Source organism: Carcharhinus amblyrhynchos, chromosome 15 (genome assembly GCF_965287045.1).
Source record: "Carcharhinus amblyrhynchos chromosome 15, sCarAmb.v2.hapA, whole genome shotgun sequence".
Lineage (NCBI taxonomy): Eukaryota > Metazoa > Chordata > Chondrichthyes > Carcharhiniformes > Carcharhinidae > Carcharhinus > Carcharhinus amblyrhynchos.
This window is the reverse complement of record NC_137338.1, coordinates 35,217,990-35,233,687: the sequence shown is the minus strand read 5'-3', so window position 1 is coordinate 35,233,687 and position 15,698 is coordinate 35,217,990. Positions and strand designations below refer to the sequence as shown.

General features: G+C 39.2%; 1 protein-coding gene across 1 annotated transcript; it reads right to left on the bottom strand.

The window, feature by feature from the left end:
• Nucleotides 1-674: 674 nt before the first annotated feature.
• Nucleotides 675-3,954, bottom strand: nhlh2 (nescient helix loop helix 2). Its single transcript, XM_080203265.1, has 2 exons — nucleotides 3,626-3,954; nucleotides 675-1,841 (listed from the first exon to the last, which is right to left on the bottom strand). Exon 2 carries the CDS (start codon nucleotides 1,803-1,805, stop codon nucleotides 1,446-1,448), a length of 360 nt encoding a protein of 119 aa, XP_080059391.1. The 5' UTR covers nucleotides 1,806-1,841; nucleotides 3,626-3,954; the 3' UTR covers nucleotides 675-1,445.
• Between the last annotated feature and the right edge of the window lie 11,744 nt (nucleotides 3,955-15,698).

Genomic DNA, 15,698 nt, shown 5'->3' with positions numbered 1-15,698 from the left:
TATAAGATGACACGCGTTATTAGCTCCCCCCTAAACAGTTCCCGCGGATTTGTAAAGTTGTGTTCCATTTATAGGCAGGTTACGCTGGGGGATTTCTTTACTTGCAACACCCCCCCCACCCCAACTTTCACAATGTTACTTTTAAATTCACCCCAATCGGCCGTAATCCGTTGTGTTGCTGGATATTTCACTTATTCTCAATGGAAAGCAGGATGCACATTTTGCTGATTTGGTAATAAAAAGACAGACTGCACTTTTCATTTTTTTTATTGCCAAACGGCACCATTCATGAATAGATATGAAAACTACCTTATATAAACCAGCTCGTTGTTTCAACCACAAAATATTCTGAACTAGGCAAAAAACACATAGAAACCCTGAAAAAGACGAGATTCTTTGGATGTCAGTTTGATATGTCCATTTTTTTTTGTTTAGTTTTTTTTCCTGTTTTTTTTTACAAAATCCGCGCACTTCAGGGGTGCTAAGCAGAGATCGGGGAGGGGGGGCAATTAATAGAAATTCAGTTTTTGGTTCAATTCGATAGGAGATGATTCACCCAGATTATTTTCTAAATGTGTTGAAGGATAGAATTATCCATGAAAGGCGGGTTTGTGGGAAGTCGGGGGCGGTGGAGCGGGGGCGGGTGGGGGGGGGCGTTGGTGTTGGGGGGGTGGTGGTTGACGGACACACACACACACAAAACTCCTAGGAGTTGCTGTACAATCTGGGAATCCTTCTCCTCTGGTTTTACCGTGTTCAAAACTGCGACACACACACACACATACACACACACACATTCTACCAAAAAAATAAACATTTTGTACAACAGCAACCGCCACGGACCTTAAAACATTGTAATGAAACAAAAGCATCATGAAGTGCGAGTGCTGGACTCCTAGAAACAACAAACTCATTGCACCAAATATTTAAATACAGGGGCGGGGGAGGGGGAAGGGTGGGGGTTAGGTGGAACTCAGACAAACAAAGCTCTACCTTTTAGAAACAAGTGCGGGATACAAGAGGCCAAAAACATCACTGCTCTCGAACCAGCAACCTAGCACAACGAGAAAGAAAGACAAATAACAGCTTACAGCTCTCCAACAGAAGGTGTAAACACTCGACCGAGAACAGGTGGCACAAAAAGAAAACATCTGACACACATTTATATAAAAAATAAATAAAAATAATATAGAAATATACTAATTATCAATACGCACATTTATAAAAAATAAAATTAAATAGAAATATACCGCACCCACTAACACACGTTAAGGTCACAAACAGATTTTAAAGTTCCATTTGTTTTGGAAACGGTGGCACTTGACAACCTCCTCAAACAACTTTTTTTTATTTCCAGTTTCAAATCCACAAACTTTACTTTTCCCATTCTGATCTCCACTGTTTCACTCTCTCTCTCTCTCTTTCTGTCTTCCCCCTCTCACTGCCTAGACATCCAGCACATGGTTCAGGTAGGAAATGTAACAGATGGCCAGGCGGAGGATCTCGATTTTGGAGAGCTTTTTGTCGGGTGGTAGAGTTGGCAGCAGTTTGCGAAGTTCAGCGAATGCCACATTGAAGGCCTCCACCCTGATGCGCTCCCGGGTTGCGTGAGCCGTGCGGTACTTGGCGGTGGCTCGCCGCCGGCGGCGCTTCTCTTCCCGGCTCAGTGTCTGCTGGACTCCCCGCTTGCCTTCCGCCTCGTCCGGCTTGTCCCGCACGCAGCCTCCCCGGGCATCGGACAGCACCGACTCGCTTTCTGAAGAGCTGGGGTTCAGGTCTAGGTCAGTCTGATCGGAGTTCAACATCCTGGAGAACACGATCCGAATTGCAATGGGACACACCTGAAGATGCAGAGAGGAGGGGGGAAAAAGGCTTGATATTTTATCAGCATATATGTCTCTAACACAGACGGGGAACACAAATCCAATAGCAACAGCAGCCAAGTAACTACAGCTAAAACGAATAATATCCAAAGTCGAGAAATCAGTTTCGAGCAACCCGGTGAAATTGGAACACAGTGAATTACAAAGCAGACCAGAGCTTTCTAGACAATAAACGAAAAATACGACACATGTAGCTACCCTAATAATAATCTAATATAGAAATTCAAGCGTTCGCTTTAACACTGGAACAAATGAAACACATAGAAACATACCATTAAATCCCCGAATTTTTAATAAGAAAATGTCAGAGAGATTATCAACTTATTACCTGGATATAACACTATTTACTAACACTCTGTATGTAATACCAGTTCAGACTTTTTATTGCTCTATTTATCCATTTTATCTATCTAATGTAGGCTATTACTGTATATGTTTTATTTTGTGTTCTTTTACTATATCTAGCAATCCAAATTTCTTATGTTATATTAATTCTGCCATATTTATTTTAATGTTCTACCTACCTCTTTCTGTTTTTCGTTATCCATCTATCTATCTATGTCTTTTCATCTTTCTATCTATCTCTTTTCATCTTTCTATCTATCTATCCAGCTATATCTGGCTAGCTTTACGTATCTTTAGCTGTATCAATCTAATCTTAGTTTACAGCTGTTTATATTTCCAGGGCTATTGATTCCTGACTGTATGGTTATTACTCAAGGCCTGCAGGATGTTGTATTTGTAATGGGTATTAAATGAGTTTATTAGAAAACCTTCTACGAGATTAAGACAAAGGCTTTGTTCGCGGTATTCTTGATATGTGACCAGCAGTAATCGATGTTTGCCCGTGTAGAATATTAATTTATTATTATTTCATTTGGAACCGAGCCGGGGTGAAAGGAGAGACAGACTCAGGCACCATCTGTCACCCGGAAAAGCAGACTGCAGGGACATCCTCACACCCAGACACACACACATACACTCACACACATATACACAATGTGCACCGAGACTGGAATAAACTGGGCTAGAAGGGGAAAAAAAATAATCGACTGAAATTAACACACGACAGACACAGATTACACATAGACCACACCAGAATTGAATTGTTAGATATGAATTAATATAAATATGTCATACATTTAATGCTCTCGAATAAGGGGAATGGACACATCAACTAAAATATCCACACAGCCAGACACAAAAGAGATAGGCTTCGTAAGAACCAACGGAGCAAGTGTTTGAACAGAAACTACAGTAATGAAAAAAAACACACACAAGATGCACAAAACCTACAAAGGCGACCAGAACACATTAATAAACAGTCTTAAGCGTGCAAAGTACAAACATTAGTCTGAAATAGAAAGATTTTCCCAACACGTCTCCGAATACACTATGAGCAGTTGGATCTAAGACAGAGGTAGAAAATAAATAAATTGAACGGATGGACATGCAGGCAACCCGCCAGAATAAATAAATACTTACAAATTAAACTACAGCGTTAATCAGATTACAGCACCATTATTTCTAGTGAAGTTAACCATTGTTTTAAGAAGTTGGCTTTTGTATTTCTTCACGCTCTGTAATCAAGTTTACATCTCGCCTTCTAGCGAATAGCGGGGCAGCAATAGAAGTGATTTTTGTGGATAATATTTTAATGTTTCTGATATAATTTGATTTCTCTACCTCCTGGACAAGAGGACAGTATATTCTATTTTGTGCTACAGAGAAAACATTCTTACCAACAACGGAGGAAACGTGAGGATCCAATGGAATGGAGCAAGATCGACTTTAAAACAAAACTAGATTCCAATGACTAGTGTTTTTTTCCCCCTTGAAGATCTTATCTTTTTTTTATCCACAAATCAGCTCTGCAGATCCTGGCATTTTGTGTCGGTTCAAATCTCTGATACGAGCGACAGAATTTAATAAAATGTCCTTTGAATCTCTGATCCCAGTGGCAGGAGTTTGATAAAATATCGTTGGAGTCTCTGATCGCAGCGATAAGGGTTTGATATAAAAAATGTCCTCTCCGCCTCTGATCGCGGCGATAAGGGTTGTTCCTCTCTCTCTCTCTGATGGTCCTGTCTGATCTTAGTGGAGATGGAGATGAGCGAAGGGCTTGGCCAGGCTCGGGGGCCGGGCTGGAACCAAATCCTCTTTTAATGGAGCCTCCGATTGGAGAGAAATCTCCCCAGGAGTCACCTAATGGGATCCGACATCTGTCACAAACTGAGAATATTCACAGAGCAAGCACATTCAACAGATTCATATCACAAATACAATATCACAGATGCCAATCCATTTTGAAATACAATCCACAGTGCCATAATATAGTCAAATAAAACAAATCACACGCCACAGACGCAGCATTGCAGAAACCAATCGGGATTAGAATGTAATCCATATTTTGAGAAATGTCTGCATAATAAAACCATTTCACATCAATAATATCTCTTAATCCAATGAACATTTAAATATATGTTATTACAGATAAACAAATCCGTACCCCATCTGTTGTATTATTCAATCAAATGAAGTCTAACAATAATGCATGATGTTATTCTACCCACATGGACAAATTCGCAATAACCCGGCTCAGATCTAAATATAATACTTGGTGTTACTCTGCTGATATTACACATTTAAATGAGGCTATAGTATATAACATATGGTGTTATACAAACTCACATCTCATATATCTGTATCACTCATCCCACGGGTAATGTTAAATGTTATGTTGCATCTTAATACTTTAGCAATAACAAAATTAAGATTATATTGGAATGAATAAATCAAAGCGAAATTTAAAAATATACCAAGTGCAATTAAACTCACAACAACTCCGAATAATTCATTAAAGATTTATGTCTACATATATAGTGTGCCGATGTACACAAGTTATTAACATATTACAGAAGCTTTAAATACAATGGAAGTTTCCACATAACCCTTGGTTTTGGAAGTACAAATTACCTTTAACTGCGTCATCTATGGTGAGACACCATTCAATGAACATTTGAATATATTATGAAACTTGAAAAATGAGAGTACGCATTATTGATACTCAGACTATCCAATTTCACATTTCTATGACAATCGTCTTTCGACATGAAAAAGATTAGTATTAATTTTTATACTTGCACTGGGGTCACAGCCATATGGGCTCTAACCAAGTATACAATTCATTAACAATAAAGCCAAGCCGAATATAGTTCATTAATATTTCAAAAGCTCAGTCAGTGGACATTCCTTTCACCTGTAGTATGCTATTATCCCAAATCACCGTAACCCATACTTATTTAACTTAGTGACCATTTTTGTGATTCCTCGGATCCATGTCATTGATTGTTATACACTTTCTATGTTTTCCCAGTTTTTACACTTCCCCTAAATACAGTCTATATTCTCATTCTTATCATATACACGTGTATGTTGTTAGCAATTTGATCTTTATTCACTCTCTTATATCCCCTCGTTTCCTTTTATTTTCACACATTCCATATTAATTTTATCCACTTTCCATCTATCCAGTGTATTTCTATATCCAAGTGGTATTTTGCATTCATATTTTAGTTATACCACTTCTCCCTCCAATATTTCCCATGTATTCGCCGCTCACTGTCTATTAGCTTTAATATTGAATATAGGATGAAATGAACAGTCACCAAGCTGAGTATGATGAGGAGCAGTGACAATTCAATGATGTACCGTAGTCAATACCTAGTTTACTAGTCTGAGAACTGTATCACATGATCATATACCGGTAACAACATCATTACCAATGATGAGGGGTTGAAGTCGGATTTTTAAAAATGTGAACTAAAGTCAAGAGAAAGCCTCACACAAAATATAAAACAGATCAACGATAAGCGAAATCTGCATCTCAAAAAATGAAATGAAGAAATTACCTCGGAAATAACAGTCATGGGAACATGTACTTTCCTCTCTACATCAGGCTAAACAAGTGAACGTAGTGGGGTTTAACTTTCCAGAATGTAAACTATAATATCGGACACTACCTCAATAATTTATTTTTAAACTATATAATGTTAATCTCCTCTGTTCTTTAATTATGCTTCCAAAACAAGCTCTTTTGCATTGATTCAATATGTTACATTTAATTCGAAGAAGAGTTCTAACATACACCTGTTGGAGGTAATGCTTAATGTGGATGAATGTTAGTATTTTGAACTCCAGTTTTGGAAGACATTGCATTCATTGTGTGTGAAGATGAATTCGAAGTCAGATTTCTGTAACTGGAGGCCAGTAGATGGAATCACTGCTGACTTTCAGGGATGAGATTTCACCAATCGAAAGTTTCAGAATATGAAAAGCTCCCTCACGATGATCAGCACGCATTGAACACAAGCAATCTCTACAGTTCATCGAGTGCAATTACTGAGAAATAGCTTGCCTGAAACACAAGCAGAAAATACTGAAACACTCAGCAGGTTGGACAGCATCTGTGAAGAGAGAAAGTAGTTAATTTTTCAGGCCAATGACCATTTGACTGAAATGTAATCAACCTTTCTCTTTTTCTCTCCACAGATGCTTCCCAACCTGCTGAATATTTCCTGCACTTCCTGTTTTTAATTCAGATTTTCAGCATCTGCAATGTTTTGGTTTAGTAAGAAATGTCTGAATGCTTACTATGGCAGCTTACATTAATATAATACCTTTATGGCAAAGAATAGGGATGCTCACAGGCCAGAGTTAGAAAAGCACAGATATCTCAGAGGGTTGTGTGGTTGGAGGAGATTCCAGAGGGGACAAGACTATGAGGGGATTTGAAAACAAGTTTCAGAATTTTAAAATCAAGATGTTCCTTGCCCGGGATCTAGTGCGGGTCAGTGAGCACAGTGGTAATGGACCTGGTGTGAGGTGTGACATGAGCAGTGCACTTTGGATGATTTCAACTTTACAGAAATCAGAATGTGGGACACCAACCAGCAGTGTATTGGAATTGTCAAGTCTAGAAGTAACAAAGTTTCAGCAGCGGATGAGCTGAGACAGGAGCAAAGTTGGACAATGAAATGGAGGTGGAAATAAATGCCCAGCAGCTCATCTTAGGATCAGTTCTGACACCCAAGGCTGTGTACACTCTAGTTTGGTTTCAGTCAGTGGTCAGGGAGGGGAATGATGTTGGGTAGCTAGGGAACAGAGTTTGGAGTGGGGACTGAAAACAATGGCTTCATTCTTCCCAATATTTAATTAGAGCAAATTTCTGCTCCTCCATTACTGGGTGTCAGGTAAGCATTCTCATAATTTAGCAACAATCAGTGGAGAAGTCGAGACAGGTGGTGGTGAGATAGACCTGTGTGTCTTCATACAAAAACTAATTCTGTGTTTCTGCACAATGCCAATGAGAGACAGCATATAGATGAGAAATAGGATGGGGCAAGGATAGACCTTGAGGGGGGTTCTCCAAAGGTACAGAAGTGGGAAGAGGAGTGATTGCAGATGATTCTCCTTCTGTAATTAGCTAGATAAGAATGGAAACAGATGCATGCAGTCCAACTCAGTTAGATGACAGTTGAGAGGTATTGCAGAAGGACAGTGTGCTCAATTGTGTCAAAGCCTGGAGACAGATTGTGAAGAAAAAGGAAAATTTTACGTTTGTCACAATGGCATAGGATGTGATTTGTAACTTTGGTGAGAGCTGCTTCAGCTCTGTGGCAGTAGGTGATGGTGGGGGTAGGGGATGGGGAGGGGGTGGGGAGGATCAGACACAGACCTCTCTGGAACATGGAACTACCAGAAACATGAGGGAGCTCCATTAGGAAATGGCATCCCCCAAAATGAATAATTGGGGATTAGTCACAATTTTACCAGAGGCCCAAACATATAATAGCATTTAAAATAAAACAATTAAAACACTTTGTTGGTGTGAATCTACATCTGTCACATGACCACTAATATTTAAGACTAATACTATGAAGTGAACTGAGCACATGCTAGCTTCATAAATAAAAAAAAATCTGTTATTCCTTTTCCTCCTCAACTCTAGACGATGATTGATACATGAGCATTATTCCATAGATACTAATATCTAAGATTAGTAAGTTAGAGCAGACAAAACTCTGAATGTGGGACCTTCCTGGTCAGCAGGCCCAATAACATTAACAATAGTCCAGAAGTTGCGTTTGGGGTGGGATCATGTTGGAGGTGGCAGAAATGGCAGGAGATGATCTGTTAAATGAAAGGACTGGCATGGTGGAAGATGAGGACATGAAATAAGGGGAGAAACATAGGGAAACACGGTGCACTAGATTCAGGGATTGTCTATCTTGGCAGAGAGCAATCCTTGGCTGAGGAAAAAGGAAGACATTTCAGAAGCTTTGATGTGGAAAGTAGTGGCATTATCAGAGCAAATACAGTGGTGACAGTGAAACTGGGAGAAAGGGATGGAGTTATCACAAGAACAAGGCAGGAAGAAATATAATCAAGATTGTTATTGGAAATCAGGAGCTCAAAATAGATGTGAGTGAAAAGTCCATCCTTAGAGATAGGGAGAGATGGCTAGGAAGGGAAGTGAAAAGTCAGAGCTGGATCATACCAAAGGTACAAACAGGAAGCAGCTTCAGGAAGGATCTTCACTGAAATATTAATTGGTTTGCTCTCTCCACAGATGCCACCTGACCTGCTGGGTGTTTCCAAAATTTTCTGCATGGGTTTTAGGTTTTCAGCATCTGCAGCCTTTTGCCTTTGTTGGTAATGGTGTATTTTGTTATGCATCAGTGCGCCGATGAGTTACCAGTAAGTAGAGTAATCATGAATAAATATAACTGTGGGTTGACAGTCAAAATCTTCAAACTGTATGAGCATGAGTGATTTAATAGGGGTGATTAAGTATATCCACAGTTTCCATGACAGTGACAGGGCAAATCATAAATCGGTGTATCAACAGGAAGAGACCTAATCATGGATGAATTTAACGATGGTTTGGCAGTGAAGGTGATTTTTGTATGATGAGTGCTGCAGTATGTTGGGAAAAGCAAAGCCATTTGTGAATTAATGATGACACAATATTACACAATTTCTCACCGTTTATTGCTTGATGATATAATCTGACATAGAATGTTACAGAATACTAAATTGCTGGTGAATTAGTAAGGAAGGCTTTCGCTGTCTAATAACTCATCATTTGAGTTACAGTAGTTTACCATCCTCCACTTCATACTAATCTATCATGCAATACTGAAATTTCAGAGGCATTTCTGGATAAAATAAAAGGTAGTTCACATGCAAGTAGTGTCCCTAATTAAATCATTAAAACCACAGAATCACACAGTACAGAAGAGGCCCTTCAGCCCATTAAGTCTGCATTAACAAACTACAACAAATCTACATTAATTCCAAATTCTGTAGTACTTGGCCTGTAGCCTTAAATGTTATGACACTTCCAAGTGCTCATCCATGTATATTTTAAAGTCTGTGAGATTTTGCACCTCTACCGCCCTTCCAAGTAGTGTATTCCAGACTCCAACCACCCTCAGGGTGAAAAAAATTCCTTACATCCCTCTAACCATCCAGCCCATCATCTTAAAATGATGCCCCCTCTTTATTGGCCCTTCAACCATGGGGAACAGCTGTTTCCTATCCACCCAGTTCATACCCAACATAATCTTATTTACCTTAATCAGGTTGTCTACCACCATTCCCACATCCCCCCCCCCCCCACCCCACCCCCCAGCTTCTTTGCTCTAAAGAAAACAGTCCAAGCCATCTCTGGCCCCTCTTCACAGCTCAAATGCTCCATCCCAGGCAACAGCCTGGTGATTCTCCTCTGCATCCTCTCTGGTGCAATCACATCATTTTTATAGTGAGGTGTTCAGAATTGCACACAGTACTCAGCTGTGGCTTAACCAAAGTTTTGTACAGCTCTAACATAATCCCCCTGCTTTTATAATCTATGATGTGGGTATGCCGGCGTTGGACTGGCGTAAACACAGTAAAAAGTCTGACAACACCAGGTTTTAGTCCAACCTATTTATTTGATTATCAAATAAATAGGTTGGACTAAAACCTGGTGTTGTCAGACTTTTTACTGTGTTTATAACCTATGCCATGACAGATAAAGGCAAGTGTCCTGTATGCCTTCTTAATTACACTGTTGTTAAGTAAGTTTACAGGTGGCACCAAGATTGGTAGGGTGGTTAATAGTGCAGAAGAATGTTGTAGATTACAGGAAGATACAGATGGATTGGTCAGATGGGCAAAGCAGTGGCAGATGGTATTTAACCCTGATGAGTGTGAAGTGATACACTTTGGAAGAAGAAACAAGATGAGTGACTATTTAATGAATGGGAGAATTTAACGAATGGGAAAGTAGCTCAGAGGAACAGAGAGATCTTGAGGTAGTTATTCACAAACCCCTGTAGGTGGCAGAGCATGTGAACAGGAGAGTGAAGAAGGCATATGGGACACTTGCGTTTATCGGTCGTGTATAGAGTAGAAGAACAAGGAAGTAATGCTGGGGTTGTACAGAGTGTTGGTTATGCCACAGATGGTGTACCTTTTGCAGTTCTGGTCACCTCGCTAAAAGGAGGATGTGATAACACTAGAGGGAGTACACAAGAGGTTCACCAGGATGTTGCCTGGGATGGAGCATTTGAGCTATAAGGAAAGATTAGTTAGGCTTGGGCTTGGATTGTTTTCTTTGAAGAGAAGGCTGAGGGGGACATGATTGAGGTGCATGAGATAATGAGGTGTATGGACAGGGTGAATAGGAAACAATGTTCCCCTTGGTTGAGGGATCAATCATGAAGGAGCATAGTTTTACGATGACGTGCTGGAGATTCAGAGGGGATATGAAAAAACGTTTCACTCAGAGGGTGGTGGGAATCTGGAAAGCACTGCCTGGGAAGGCAGTGGAGGCTTGAAACTTCACAAACTTTAACAGATATTTGGATGTGCACTTGCAGTATCATGACATTCAAGGATATGGACAACTGCAGGAGAATGGGATTAATGCACTTTTAGTGGTGGTTACTGTTGATGTAGACTTGATGGGCCAAAGGGCCTTTTATGTGCTGTATGCCTTTATGATTCTTTGACTCTAAGACTCTATTAACCTATTCTGCTGCCTTCGGGGACCTGTGGACTAGCACCATAGATCCCTCTGTTCCTCTGAGCTTTCTAGTGTTCCGCCATTCATTGAATTCTCACTCCCTTATCTTGCTACTCCTTCCAAAGTGCATCACCTTACACTTTTCAGGGCTAAACTCCATCTGCCACTGATCTGCCCATCCGACCAACTCTGCTGTAGATTTTCCTACAAGAAGCAGTTCTCAATCTACTTTGACCACATCCTGCCTTACTTTTATAAAATCTACGTCCCCCAATCCAAAACCATTTTTTCCTTTTCCATAACAAACTTAAATCATACTGTGTTGTGGTTGTTGCCACTACCACCCCACTGGCATCTTGAACGTCTTTATGGGCTTTGTTCCCCAGAATTAGATTCAGCACTGTGCTGTTCTTTGTTGGGCCTTCTACATATTGACATTAAAAAAACCCTCCTGAATACATTTCAAGAAATCCACCCTTCACACTATGACTAACCCAATTAATGTTGGGGAAGTTGAAATCCCCTAATATATAGCCTATTATTATTTTTACACACCTCAGTGAATTGTCTGCTCCTCTATTGCCCACTGACTGTTTGGGGGTTTATAGTACAATCCCAGCAATGTGACTTCCCCCTTGTTATTCTTAAGCTCTATCTCATTTGAAGACCCTTTCAAGATATTATTCCTCCTTACTGCAGTAACTGACATTTTAATTAATAATGCCGCACCACCTCCTCTTTTACACACTCCCCACCACACCTGAAGTTCCTATACCCTGGAATGTTGAGTTGCCAGTCCTGCCCCTCTGTTAACCATGCCTCTGTGATGGCAACAATATCACAATTTTATGTGTCAATCCACACTCATTAGTCTTACCTAAAACATTCCTAGAATTAAAGTAATTTATCTCTGCAGTAGCTTCCATTATCATTGATATTTGGACATTTGAATACTTAAAGTACTTATTGGGAATGTTGGTACTGGGAATGAACATGCAATTATTTAAATTATTTATATATTCATTTTTGTTGTCAATGTAAGGTGTAATGGAAAATTTTTCCTCTATTTGGTTGCAACAAGTTTCTTTACATTCTAACTTTGAAGAGTTCTCCACTGAGGCATTATTGATTTTGTATGTCACAGCCTGTCTTTCTGATATATGTTTCTGTTCTGTTGTGTTGATGTGGCGACTATGAGCCAGGTTGTGACTGTCAGAGGTAACTGATGTAACTACAGGTGTCAGAGACAGATTTTCTTTCTATACACCTGTGTTGATTTAAACACAGACTCCAGCCCAACCCTTAAAATAAAATCAATTTTACCCTTTTAATAAATGTGTTGTGAGAAGCTATGATTGTAATCAGAGGAGGTAACACCTTCCATCATGGGATGGCCTATTACTAAAACCAGTGCAACCAAATAACTCATCTAGACAGCATGAAATAGAATAAAATCTTAAGCCAAAGGCAAATATAGCTTTGAACCAAACCTAAGAACAACTCCACCACAGGACAGTTCTCAAGGGCAACAAAGGATGGGCAATAAATGCTGGCCAGCCAGTGACGCCCATATCCCATGACTGAATATTTAAAAAATCAACCTTCATTCACACGCGGAAAGAAGGAAAAATACAAATTTTCTCAGATTTGTTGGTAAACTACAGACATTTATCTCACCCTAGACAAAGATGTGAAAATTGTTCTAAACAAAGAATCTTCTTATGTATTATCACATTATCACAGTTTAAACAGGTTATTATTTGTATTGTGTATTTCCTACTGAATTAGGTAAACTTAATGCCCATGATATTGCAGTCAGTGATGAAGGAATGGCATCAGCCGTTCATTAAAATTACATCTAATCACAGATTTTCTATGGGTTTTTGGACTGGAACTTTCAATGATTAGAAAATGTTTTTGTTGCAGGGCCCTCTTCAGGGGATCGGGAGCCTGTGTGAACAGGATAAACAACAGTACATTTCGTTAACAAATCAGGCTGAAGAAATGCAGAGTCTATACCAGCAACTGTAATTTAGGATTATTAATTCAAAGTCAAGTTATAAACAGGGAGCAAAATAAAGAGAAGGAAAATGTTATGGTTCATTAACACTTAAAGAGAAATTCGAACACCCAGGGTTGAACTGAAAGAACTGTGGAACTAGATTTCACATTTCAAATCAAAAACAAATGTTACCGTATATAAAAAAGAAATTAAACAAAGCACCACTAACTTAATACTTTCTTCACTTTTCAATTATAATTTACACTCAAAAAATAATTAATCTATCACTTGTACTCTCAAACTGAAATCCTCAATGGAACCCTTCCCTTTTCACTTAGATTTCCCCCGCCAGGGTGTATTATGATTTGATCTGATTTGATTTATTATTGTCACATGCACTAACATACAGTGAAAAGTATTGTTCCTTACACAGTATACTGACAAAGCATACTGTTCATAGAGAAGGAAACAAGAGAATGCAGAATGTACTGTTACAGTCATACTAGGGTGTAGAGAAAGATCAACTTAATGCAAGGTAAGTCCATTCAAAAGTCTGACAGCCGCAGGGAAGAAGCTGTTCTTGAATCGGTTGGTACATGACCTCAGACTTTTATATCTTTTTCCTGGTGGAAGAAGGTGGAAGAGAGAATGTCCAGGGTGTGTTGGGTCCTTAATTATGCTGGCTGCTTTGTAGAAGTGTAGACAGAGTCACAAAGTTTCTTCACCTCCTGGGATCAAACCAAAGTGCCACAGCTCTCAGGAATTCACATCAACTTTAATCAGTGTTCTTTCTATCCTCTGATGTATAAGCTTACTGAGGTCCTTCCACTAGCCTCCAGAAAAGTGACCTTCCTTTGCTTCTTAAGCCCTTCGTGATTAGATGCCCCAGCTAAAACTGGACTTCACTGCACTTTGGCTCCCCACCTCAGAACTACATTTGACTTCAAACAGCACTTTTGCTTCTGGGCTACAGCTACTTTACAGCCCTCAGTAAACATGTTCTCTGTTTGCTGAACTCAGGGCTTACTCCCACTAATTTGGAACTTAGGTGTTTCCATCTCCAACCATCTTGAAAGATCCCACAGACAACTTCCCAAAATTCCAACCAAGGATGTCACCTTAAGTTACTCATCTTTATGGCAACAGAACTGACTTGAGATGTCTAATACATTTTTTCAATAATTAACTTTTAACTTCAAAATCAAATCTTTTGACATTGAGTTCGACACGAATAATTTACAATTTTAATGAAGTCAGGGCAGTTCTCCTTCGACTTACTGAATGCAGTTCCCCCGATAAATGAAGGCCACTTGATGTTTTTATAACTTTCACCCTCTGACCTCATATGTATATATGGAATCCTTTGAACTGCTATTATCTGAGGTGATAAAAGCAAAATACTGAAGAAGCTGGAAATCTGAAATGAAAACAAAAAGTACTGGACAAACACAGAGGTCTAGCAGTATCTGTGGAGAGAGAAACAGCACTAATGTTTCAAGTCCATATGACCATTTGCAGAACTGTAGAAGAGTCAATGTGCTTGAAACATTGGGCAGGATTTTCCGGCCACGCTCGCCCTAATGCTGGAAAGTCCTGCCCGAGGTCAATGACCTCTGAATGGTCTGCCCCTGCCTGCTACAATTCCAATGGCAAGAAGAATGGGAAAATTCCACCCATTTCTCTCTCCACAGATGTTGCCAGACCTACTGAATTTATCCAGCATTTTCCGATTTTATTAGTATTTGTGGTGTCCTGGCAATTTCTAAAGTCCAGCATTTTAATCACCTTGTCTGTACAAATTTATTCTCCTGAAAACAAAACATTACACGAAAATATTAATATGAACCATGAACTTGATGATTCTGACAAAAGAAAGATGGGATTAAGAGAGAGATGCAAGAGACAGAGAGGAAAGTTAAATAGTTTTTATTTTTTATATTATAAATCTCCAACAATTATTAATAACTGAAGGAATGTAATGGTTAAGTTTTAGTGCCGGTGCAATGCAGATTACTGCACTGTTTAAAATTTACTTATACTGTAATTTTCAAGCCTTGAATTTTCTGGCGAGTTTCCTGTGTCTCTTTTGTACAAGTACAGCAACTTCACACCAATCCGTACTTCAATGGCAAGTCCCTCAGCAAGGTACATGTCTGATTGAACTGCACCATTGGGACAACAATTTCCCAACTTCTGATTTAATTGCACATATCTTGGGCGACATTTTATGTTAGCAGGATTTTACAGTCCCTCCAAAATCAATGGATTTTTGTACAGCTCGTCACATTTTACTGTTTTGCCCCTGCCATTATGTGGCCATAAAATTCCACCCATTGACACTGGACATTGTAGTTAAATTTACACTTTAAATAATGTTGAGCACTGATATCCTCACTATTATTTTATTGTAGAATCCAGACCAATATTGAAAATTCATACCAGCTTATTTCATGCACAGAATTATATGTAGCAAAGTTTGTTGTTCACAAGTGATCTTGAAAATCTTAAATATAAATTCTATAATAAATTGTGTTTGTTAATTAATTTTGAAGTAAGACATTGTTAGATGTGATTCCACAATTGGGCAGCATTTGTTGAACAATCGTGAGTACCTGGTTGTGTGAAGAATTACACTAACACTCAATTTAAGATCATCAATCAGGTTCACAATGTAGCTCACTTACTCTTGTACTCTTGTTTAAAACTGCAGGGACCATTCCTCTGCATGCAAAAGAAATAT